The 11,720-nt window shown below is 33.8% G+C and overlaps 1 protein-coding gene across 5 annotated transcripts in view; it reads right to left on the bottom strand.

The window, feature by feature from the left end:
• Positions 1 to 440: 440 nt before the first annotated feature.
• The window catches only part of LOC144963120 (sterile alpha motif domain-containing protein 12-like), a 17,817-nt gene continuing 6,537 nt past the window's right edge, over positions 441 to 11,720 (bottom strand). Inside the window, exons 1-6 of one of the 5 annotated variants that reach the window (XM_078896784.1) lie at positions 10,802 to 10,915; positions 6,060 to 6,145; positions 4,804 to 4,996; positions 3,789 to 3,855; positions 2,509 to 2,585; positions 441 to 852 (exon numbers count right to left, since the gene is read on the bottom strand). In XM_078896784.1, the coding sequence (XP_078752910.1) occupies positions 761 to 852; positions 2,509 to 2,585; positions 3,789 to 3,855; positions 4,804 to 4,996; positions 6,060 to 6,143 (513 nt within the window). In that variant the 5' untranslated portion in view covers positions 6,144 to 6,145; positions 10,802 to 10,915 and the 3' untranslated portion in view covers positions 441 to 760. Of the gene's footprint in view, positions 853 to 2,508; positions 2,586 to 3,788; positions 3,856 to 4,803; positions 4,997 to 6,059; positions 6,146 to 10,575; positions 10,607 to 10,698; positions 10,916 to 11,720 lie in introns of those variants that run through there. The other 4 variants (XM_078896781.1, XM_078896783.1, XM_078896779.1 and 1 more) reach the window with 4 other exon arrangements.

The raw sequence follows: 11,720 nt of genomic DNA, 5'->3' as shown, positions 1-11,720 counted from the left end.
AAATAACTTAGTACTGGATTATTTTTGTGGCGGATGTAAAAAAAATGACATCTAGGCACAGCCTCATATGTCACCGGAGTTTGACTCTGACTCTTCAAGTGTCAAACACAATTCCCATTATTGTTGGCTCAATCAAATTCTAAGATGGCATGTCGCACTTATTACCCACAGTGCCTCATTCTAACAATAGTCGGGCATATAAGACACTTGAGTCTGACTCTAACAATAACCAGGTTCAATCTACATTCATTTGTAACCCTTCAGTAAAAGCTTGGATAACCTCCTCAACCCATGACACTGATTGATTTCAACATTTTTTAAAATCAGAATATTTTTCTCAGTGACAATGTGAAAAAAGAAATAATAAGGAAAATTCTGCCAGTCAATCAACTCAATGGAATATACCTGGTAGGATTTCCCCATTTGTTCATATCTCTCTCTCTCTCTCTCTCTCTCTCTCTCTCTCTCTCTCTCTCTCTCTCTCTCTCTCTCTCTCTCTCTCTCTCTCACTCACACACACACACACACACACTCTGTCTTTCTCCATTTCTCTCACTCTGTGTGTTTGTGTGTGTATCTCTCTCTCTCTCATTCTCTCTTCCCCATCCCCCCCCCCCTCTCTCTCTGTCTGTCTGTCTTTGTATCTCTCTCTCCCTCCCTCTCTCTCTTTCTCTCTCTCACACATGCACACACAAACACGCATACATATACACACACACACACAATAAAAAAATCCAAACAAATTTCTCTTATTTTACAGTTATTTTCCCGGGCTGGATGGCTTTGAAAGAGAAGAGGATGATGAAGTCCCTTGAGACCTTGAATCTGGTAACTTTAATTCAAAGCCCGATCCTGACAGAGAAAGGAAAAGGATATTGGATAGGCTAAAAAACAAAAAAGTAGATTATGATTTTAAGAAATTAACAATATAAATAACTGTCTTTCATCTACACAAGAATAAAATAAAATGTGACTTGTAGCTCTTGCTGACAAAGAAGTTTAAATCTAAAATATAATTGTATAGGATATGTGTGAACACTCAAATTCAAACAAAAGTATCTGTCAAGGTTTGTTTCTCAGTCTATACATAACCAGACCTTCATACGAACAAAAATTTCATAATATTACGAATTTTTTAATTCAATAAAACATCTTGAAAATGATGTTCAGGTGCCAGAGCTGGTATAAAATGGAGTTTAACGCATTATTTTAACGTATTGAAGACAAATTGGTAATTTTGAAAGGTAATTAAAATGTCTACTTTATCATTATCCCTGAAAATTACAATTTTTCCCCAATTTCAAGAAGGCAGACCTGCCTAACAATGATTGAGTGTCTGGTAGAATGCACTACATGAAAGACACGCGTCTTATCCACCAGGTAATGAGCAAAATTGTTACAGGATGTTTACAGGAACAGGGATAAACTCTAGAACCGTGGTCTTATAGCCCTAAAGGACTACTTTTTAACATTTTGTGTAAGAGTAAGTATATAGAAAATGTAATAAGACCTTCCACTGCATTGTAGATCTAGAAATCTTTGTCCTTGGATATGTGAAGAGTCACATCCTTATAAACTTTGCGACCCAGATGAGGAACAAAGCCTTTCAAGAAAACACACAATAGTGTTGTGGTTCCCCCCCCCCCCCCCTCCTCAAATAGGTGAGAGTAGAAGCAGTGGATGACAAAGAATGACTTATAATAATTCTCAACATGTGAATGTCAGGTGTGCAGCTAAGAGAAGTGGATTTCTTGATGTTGTGATCAAAGACAGCTAAACAATATTTTTTATCTTCTCCCCGAATGTATTAAGAGTTGTCCTCGACATTTGGGACCTTGGTGTGAGTGGATTTTATATCAGTCCTTGCTTAGTCTTATTAGCATGTGGACGTGTGTGTGGAGATGGAAATGCCTTGTTGTTGGATGCAGTAATAAAATGTAATCTTGTGTTCAAATGTTCGTAAGTATGGCATCTGGGCAACGTATGTATCGTTTAATAAATGTTTAACATTGTGAACCTTCTATCTTCTATAGACTTCTATCTATGGGTCCTCTTATGTTACGGACGGCATTTGTCTGTCATCTTATGACAATGCGGTTATCTTGAACCCTTTGTATAACAACCTGTAACACTAGAAGAGAGATAGTTTGGAGAGATATGATCGCCCATGTCTGCCTGCAAGAGACCTTGCACTAGATGGATTGATTGATTGATTTTTAAAATTTTGGTTATTTTCAGAACTTTGGATTAGGAAAATAGATATGCCCTCAGCCCTGCATGTTTAGCAGGGCAAAGTGATAATTGATATGTAGAGATGTTTGATGATCAGGCATAATCAGTTCTTAATCACTGCCTACTTTATCTAAAGACATCAAAAATATTTTAGCAAAATAATATAAATCTTATCTTGTCATTTTTCCAAAACTTGTCATGTGATTGACACTGACAATATTGCAATGAAAATATCGATGTGATAACAATATAACATCTGTATCTATTCACACATACCTCTCTGATTTAACTTTCGAAGATCTGCCATCTCATGTTTCAGGCGAAGCCGCAAGAAAAACTGTAATAGGTCATTCCTTATGAAAAACAAAAAAAACAAAAATGATTTACATGCTATCAACAACATTAACAAAAATAACGAGAACAATAACAGCAACAACAACAATTATGACAAAACAGCAAAATAATATATTTGTTATGCAAATCAACCCAAAATTGGGGCTAGACCTTAATCCTAAATCTAAGTCATCTTTTTTGATTACTACAACAACCACTACTGTAAAGCGCTTTGAGCATGTTTAGTGGACATTGCGCTATATAAAAGCTCAATTTTTTATTTTTTATTTGGGGGGGGGGGGGGAGAGGGGGGTTTAAATAGTTATTCTACTACTACTACTACTACTACTACTACTACTACTACTACTACTAATACTAGTACCACTACTACTACTACTACTTATACTGCTAAGAAGAGAGGAGGAGACGGAGGAGGAAGGGGAGGAGAAGGAGGAGGAGGAGGAGAAGAAGAAGAAGACGAGACCTCAATCCTAATTATAAATCTCCTTTATTGATTACTACAACCACTAGAACTACCACTACTACTGTAAAGCGCTTTGAGCATGTTCAGTGGATATTGCGCTATATAAAAGCTTAAGTTTTTTGGAGTTTTTTTTTTTGTACTGTTACTACTACTACTACTACTACTACTACTACTACTACTACTACTACTACTACTACTACAAAAACTACTACTACTACTACTACTATTACTACTAATACCACTACTGCTATTACTACTACTACTCCTACTACTACTACTACTACTACTACTACTACTACTACTACTACTACTACTACTACTACTACTACTACTACTAATACTACTACTACTATTACTACTATACTACTACTACTACTACTATTACTACTACTACTACTACTACTACTACTACTACTACTACTACTACTACTACTACTACTACTACTACCACTATTACTACTACAACTACTACTATTAAGAGAGGAGGAGGAGGAGAAAAAGAAGTAGAAATAGTAGTAGTAGTAAGAAGAAGAAGATGATATAATAATAATAAATAATAAATAATAATATAATAATAATAATAATATAATAATATAATAATAATAATAATAATAATAATAATAATATAAATAATAATAATAATAATATAATAATAATAATAATAATAATAATAATAATAATAATAATAATAATAATAATGATTATAATAATATTACCAAAATAAAAATAGTAATGATACCTGTGTGACGCATCCAGTATTCCTATTTTTTCAAGTTTGATGTCGTTCATTCTGATCAAAGTCCGTCCTTGAAAAAGGATAAAACAATAAATAAGTTTTTTTTAAATAATGGCTCTAATGAAGTTCAAAAGATTTGTTTTGTTTTCAGAAAATGAGCATAAATTGATATTTCAAACAAACAGTAATGTAATTGAACCTGTGGTATATTATTAAGAATGCTTATCCATTATTTCTCAACTTCCAATTATTATAAAAATAAATAACTAATAAAATGCTCAATTGGTTCTTTCTACATACCATCTAAATATAACAGAAAGAGAGGACTTTTTAATTTTCTTTTAAAAACTGCTTCAGAATCAGCAAAGCTAGAACGCAGATTGAAAGGCAGAGAATTCCACACTGTTGGAGATGTGCAATATAAGGTTCTGTATTTTAATTGTGTTTCCCCTTTTTGTGGTGCGCAAAATATGCTGATCACATGATCTTAAATTACGAAAATGGGATATAATCCTAAATAAAATCCTTCAGATGTGAGCCATGCTCAACATTTCTTGACTTTGTAAAATTATGACACTGCTCGGTCACCAATATTTACACCATTTGAGATGATTTGCAAAAGCTAAAAAATCATTTTCCAGAAAAAGATTGGACTATCTTCCTCTCACAATAGTTCCCTGCCAGACCTAGACTAAAACCAAGTCTTTGACGTGCAACATGAAAGGGAATGAAATGTTTAGAGGAAAAAAAGAGACTGTAAGAGTCTTTACTACCAAAGAAAGGTAGATCTAATCATATTTATATTAAACATGTAATCTCAAAAATGATTTGATGCAATGTTGCAATATCTTTAGTGAAATGCAATTCTTGTCAAGAGACTTCCAAATTTTAATAATTGATTGTAAAAATGCATATAAATGTTGATGGATATCTTTACCTTTCTGAGTAAAAAAAAAAAAGAGTCGAGAAAACAGAGCTTTTATATAGCGCAATATCCACAAAAACAAAATGAACATACCAGTGACTTGATGATTCAGCAATAAATCCCCATACATCTCATAATACAAGCCACCATGCTTTCTCAACCATTTGTTGACGTCTGCAGCAGTCCAAAAGTACAATGGCATTGATTTTCCTTTCATACCCCTCTTCCCCATCAATCCACTTGCATTTGGTCGAGCTTCTAATGCAGCTCCAGGATGGAGTAATGGCTAAAACAGAATTGTATATAGAGATTTTAAAATACTTTTCATTGCTTTCCCCCCAATGTTATAGAGGTAAACTATCAAAAAGTAATACGCAAAACAAAATTACAACTAGGACTAAAGCAGTCTGAATATATCTCTCTTACATACTGGACAAAATAATATTGTCAATCTGACTCCTTGCATTAAGATAGCAAAAAAAAAATTATTTAAATATTGCATTCTGCAAACTGTATATGAGTGATAAAAATGTTTCTATTATCATCATTATTACTATTATTATCATTATCAATAATGCGAGAAAAGGAAATTGAAAGTATATGTGATGAAATTCACGAAAAAACTGCTATATAAATATAAAAAACTTCCATGTAATCATTTCTAAATCAGCAATGAAAAGAAGACCAAGGGGAAAAGGGATCTAAAAAATACTGCCAGAATTGTTTAAGGACCCCCCCCCCCCCCCAAAAAAAAAAAAAAAAAAAAAAACACACAAAAAGACACACACAAAAATATTTTCATCAGCTGTCACGGTGCAAGATATCATTGATTCATAGGCTTGCATTTTCATTGGTTGTAGTTGGTTTATGGTGAAATGTATCATTGGTCAAGAGCATTCCTTTTCATCAATAAACATTTAGATCAATTATTACCTTTACCAATAAATCAGAATGGCAACATAAGCAGGCCATAGTCAAATATATATCAATAAGTAAGATCACTGACTAACAGTATGGAAAGAAATACAATGACTATACAACAAAATCTCGCTGAACAAAAAACATTGCTTAGCATATTCTATTAGATCTTGATTACAAGCATATACGACATCAAGTAAATTTATATTTTCTAGTGAGAAGGAAAATCAAAGCATATTTGGAGAGCATTAGAACAAATTATATTGTGTAAATTTGACAAGTAATTTTTTGGTGCCACTTCATTTTCATTTGTTAAACAAATAATTCTCTACATTGCTTACATGGTTTTTCATTTTTCGAAAATGCCGAAATAATTAAGTAAACCCATGGAAAAGCTTGGTTTCAAAGCAAATGTTCATATCATAACTTACTCTGTCCAAGGACTCGTCTGTCTTTTCTGCATTTCCTCCACTCTTTGTGTCAGGAACAGCTCCACTTTGCTCTTTGGTTGCCATTTCTAAAAATTAAAGGTCAAACATGATGCTGAGTGTGTAATATGGCTGAATATTTCCTTTCACATTGAGAGTTATAACAATAAATAATTTAATCTTAGGGGGGGGGGCTTTTTTGGTTCTGCTGTAGCTTGTTTTCTGATTTTCAAACTATTTTCTGAGAAATTTTGAATGAAAACGTATCTTTGTTATTTTGCTTATAATAATATACTACCACTGAGGTGTTCCCATTTTTGTTTCAAAGTTTCTAAAAATTTACACACTGAAAATGAAATGATCTTGTCTGAATGACGCTTGCTGAGAATTGTATGATTCAGTCACAGATTTTTAAAAAACCTTGATGAGTATAGCTGCTCTCTCCAACCATGTTGTTAATTGTTTCCATTGGTCATGGTCCTGAGGCTAGGTGCCCGGTTTACCATGTACGAACACACTCCCTTAATTAATACCCGCATTTTCTCTTCTTTTTCATTCTCTCTCTCTCTCTCTCTCTCTCTCTCTCTCTCACACACACACACTCTCTGTCTTATCTATCTCTCTCTGTCAATTCCTCCTCTCTATCTGTATGTGTCTCAGTCATTTTTTCCTCTCTCTCTCTCTCTCTCTCTCTCTCTCTCTCTCTCTCTCTCTCTCTCTCTCTCTCTCTCTCTCTCTCTCACCCACCCATTGTTTTACCTATTAATAATGCTCTCGATTTCTCTTTTCTTTCTTCCATTTTCTTCTTTCCATAATTTCCTCTTTTAGTCAGACCGTGCCAGTTGGTAAATTGTCAACTATCTACTATTAATTGCCATGGAGTGATGTCACTTAAAATTCTCATTTTCTCATCTCTCTCTCTCATTTTCTTTATTTATCAGATTCTCTCTCTCTCTCTCTCTCTCTCTCTCTCTCTCTCTCTCTCTCTCTCTCTCTCTCTCTCTCTCTCTCTCTCTCTCTCTCTCATGTTTCCTCTTTTTGTCATGGATCTTGCCAGTTAGTAAATCGTCAACTATTTACTATTAATTATTGATCTTGTTGCACAAATATTTACATGAACTGTTCCTTATTATGACGATGTGCAGTATATTTTCCTTTAAAACAATGGAAATCCTACTTATATTTTTAATATACCGGGCTTTATTTATACTTGGCAGGGATTTACAACCTCAACAACTTCGTCCTGTTTTTTCCGCTGAATTTGAAAACAACAATAATTTTTGTTTTGATATGATTTTAACTCGTCTCAGAATTTGTGAAAAGACTTATAAAAAGTAAAAACAAATACCAATGAGTGACAAGGAATGAATGATTGGAAGAAAGTGACGGAATTCACGATTCGTATGCGCGCAAATCGAGGCTTGACTGAAATCACTGCAATCAGCTGAAGAGTTCCAATTTGACTCTTTGGCAGTTGATGAGCCGTCAACTACCAAGAATTCACTCCTTGGCAATTGACACTGGCTTATATTATATTAAACTTTAGATGAAGATGAATGGTGTTTGCCACATATGCAACAGTTATTTTCAAAATTACTATCGGTGTGCTGTCAATAGAAGTCATTCAGCTGAGATAGCCATTCTGTTGGACGTCCAAATTGGAACACTCGAACACCCCACGCTACATTATATTGAATTGCTAAAAAATAAACGTAGTGTTTTTATGCACCTCCGTTGACGGTGTATCTTAACGGATCATTTTTATGCACCTCCGTCACGCATGCGCATTACACCCAATTTCATCAGCGATATTGTGTTTCTGTATTTGGACACGGCAAAAGTTAGATTGTGACATCTGTAGGATGTCTTTGTTAATAAATTTCTATAAAAATAATAATAATCAAAAAAATTTAAATATAGAACCATAAAATAGAAGTTACATTGGAGGTAAAATGTTTTAGAAAGACCTTATTAAATGTGACGGAACAGTCAGTTGGCTCCGTAGCACAGGGGATAAGCTGTCAGACTTTGGCCTTGAAAGTACTGGATTCGATTCTCATTAAGGAAATTTTTAAAAAGTTTACTTTATTAAGAAAGACATCATTTTTGTTTGTTTGTTCTTTTTTGTTGTTGTTGTTGTTGTTTTTCAAAAACTTTTTATCATGTTTTTAAAAAAATTAGATTTTAATTTTCTAAAATTATTTATTTATCTGAGATCAGTATTTGTGTGCCATGTTTTTTTTTACCTTTGATTTTTTTAAATTATTGTTATTATTCTTTAATTTATTATCATTGTATAAACGTACATCGGTAATCACCATAGATAACACAGGACTAGATACGACAACGGGTAGGAAATGTCATCAAAAGTGGCTATTGAGAGGTCGAGCGCCGCCATTTTCTTTTTTATGCAACCAGGGACCCTGAGCGATTATATCTCTATATGAATGACTTTGACTGAGCTCGATTAACCTTGATTTTGTGGACGGAAAATAGACAAAAAGGCCAGGTTTATGATGATAAACCAAATTAGACATATTAAACTACACTTTTACTTGTACATTATAGACTTGGCTCCAATGATCGGGTTTTATATTAATAACTTTAAAAAATATTATGAATAATTTATAACTCCCTTATTTGTGGGGCGATTTTGTCATATGTGGTATCAATTTTATTGTAATAAAGAGATAGGAACTTCAGAGTTATTTTCTCTGATGCAAAATTATTACTTTGTAATTTTAGCATTAAGAAAAGTAGTTCGTAAATAAATTTGGTACACCTCTTTGATCTACCGCCATCGCCCATTCGTGTAGAATTGTGAATCAAGCGTCTCAAAGTCTTCGACCAATCACAGGCTATCTATCCAGTTGGCCGAAACAAAGACACTTCTCACCGTCGATGTATTACGCTATTGTTACGCAAGGAATATAACACCTTTTTGAGTAGGCCTAAAAGCTAAAATCTAAAAGTAAAAAATATAATTCTGAGGAATTTGAAAGTCACATTGTTGAAATCAATTGGTCCTTATTTCAGAAAAATCGGTTGAAAACCAACTGTTTTACGAATAAATTTGATTTTAAAAATTGCTTTTGTTTATTTTAGCATTTTTTAGCAACTTTTTTATTTATCGGCCAATTTTCTTGATTTTTATATCATTCTTTATATCTCAATGAGACGAGATCAGTGATAAACTTTGTTTGTTTCAAATGTAACTAGAACATAATTTGGCTTTTTTACCTTTCAACCGTGCCTGGATAATATATTCAGCAACGTGGTGATTGTGACGCAACTATGCCATGAGCGTCTTCCAGTATTTCAACGATGATTCAGTTCTGTTGACGGCTGTTAACACGTGAGCTGTCAGAACGACCAATCGTTGAAGGGTCAAGATTCTGAATAGCCAATCGTTCTTCGATCAAATAACTTAAGAACTCACGAGAACAAAAGTTTAAATTTGGTGATGGACGGACCTATGAAATCGCTTCTGGGCGGAGTTTAGCCATGAGTGACCGTAAAAAACGAAAAGGCGACTGCAGACATCAAAGGGTAGGCCTATATCATCAAAGGATGTCTACATGATTGACATGGCCATATAGGGAACTCATTATCTACTTCCTCATAAAGAATCTGAACACGAGAGGGTTAAATATGATGGCGGCAATTAGCCACTAAAAAGTGGCTGTTGTCTGGTCTGCTCCTAGTAGTCTGTGGTAATCACTAAGCAGCGTGCTAAACTAGGTACTTTGGTAAACGCCATTTTGGCCATCCAGCAGGGAGCCGATAAATGGGCTAGTGGCTGATTTTTTGGACTTTTGAGTGATGGGTCTTAGAAAAAGTTCCATAGATTTTTTGTTTATGGATGGATTTTAATGATTTATGTCTTATTTTCTTCAGGAGAAATTACTCTATCGTATTAAAATCAATGACAATCTTTTGATTGTGGATAAAATAGAGTATAATTTAGCTTTGGATAATTAAAAGATTAGAACTTAGTAAATCAAAATTTCATGATGGCACGTTTATTATTTAACATCTTAACTTTTATATAAAATGAAATTCAGGGCAAAGTTGTATACCGCATCCATGAAATTCGTTCCAGTAAAATCCTAACTCATATCTTAGCGGCCATTTTAGACCAGTTTTGAAATCCCAATGGTGGTTACTACCGGAAATGCAACAATTTTCAGGTCACAAAGTCCGTCAGTAAATAACAAAGGCAAATATAGTAGAAGACCATTTTTCAGCCTTTATAATTTTTCTTCTGCTCTGCTTATCTGATTTTCACAATTTTGGTATCATTAGAATCGTGTTGAAAAGCACTTAAAAATTATATAGGTTTCATTCAGCTCAATCCAATTTGAATTTTTTACCAAAAAAGTTAGTCTGAGTCTGCTGACTAGAAGATGATATCTAAAATACAATTCAATGACAAAAGATATATCTAGGTAGATTCTGAAGATGGAAAATCTTTGGTCAAAAAAGTGGAAGTAAAAGATGATTGCCAAAATTAGATTACCTGTCTGCCTTAGCATGTTAATTCAAGTTAGCATTTTACACTTCATGAATGCCAAATTGCGGTATGGCTTATTTTGTCAGTGAATGGTGAGGTAGAGAAATAGAAAGGGAGGGGGGTACCTACGTGACCTACTCGTCGTGCTTTTGCGATGCGTCACCGTTTGGTATGTTTTTGGCCACCCAATTTTCAGAGCTCACGTCTGATTCAGATAATAATATAACCTTACATCAGTTCAGTATTCCATATTCACTTCTTGGATGAAACACAACCAGGAACAAAATGCACCGTCTGAAATATCCAGCCCTCAATTATCTTGTGTTTGGGAACTCATTTTAGATTGAAACAAAACTTATTCACGTGAGAAATCTTCTGTAGGCTAAATGGAGAAATATTTGGTGTAAAATAGATGACCTTTGAACTTATGGTCCGGTCGAGGGAAAGGTGGGAAAAAGAAAATTGAAGTTTAAAAAGTAATTTTGTCTAATTTTTTTTATTCAATAAAATTTTTGTTAACATTTTTTTTTTATTACTGGGATATTTTAAACCCTTTCCCACAAATCATGAAATTTTAAAAAATAAAATTTGGATCTTTTTAAAAAAAAATATAAAAGGTTTTGGACAACAAAATTTTGGGATTTTAAAGTAGTCCCAGTCAAAATTAATTAATGAAGAGACCTTGTTTCCTTTGTAAGGTTGCTTCCCCCGTTCAATAGATGGGGGTATTTGGAATTTATTAAAAGGAAAAAAAGAAATTATTTTTTTGGTATTTGTTGGATTAAGGGGAAGGAATTTTAATTTAAGAATGAAAGAGTTTTAAATTGAAATTGAAGAGTTAAATTTTAAAAGGGAAGGGGTCTTGAGAGGTGGGGGTGGAAAAAGAATTTAGTTTTAAGTTGTAGAATATGAGTTTTATGTATGGGCCCGGGGGCCCCTTGATTTGGGCTTTGGATCGGTTCCACCCAATTGTGGAGGGGAAAGGTGGGTTAATGGGGGAAAACTGTGCTGTTTTTGATCCCGGGAAAATGTAAAATTTTTGGTTTTAAAGCTGTTTATGCTTGGCGTATAATATTTTTTAGGGGTATTTCCCTGTTAACAATTCGCTGACTAAAATAAAGCAATTTTTTTGGTGTTTTAAAAGGCAATTT

The sequence above is a fragment of the Berghia stephanieae genome, chromosome 1, assembly GCF_034508935.2.
Source record: "Berghia stephanieae isolate SIO BIC M18660-M18661 chromosome 1, UCSD_Bste_1.3, whole genome shotgun sequence".
Lineage (NCBI taxonomy): Eukaryota > Metazoa > Mollusca > Gastropoda > Nudibranchia > Aeolidiidae > Berghia > Berghia stephanieae.
The sequence above is the reverse complement of the archived record's forward strand: the minus strand, read 5'-3'. Positions and strand labels throughout refer to the sequence as shown.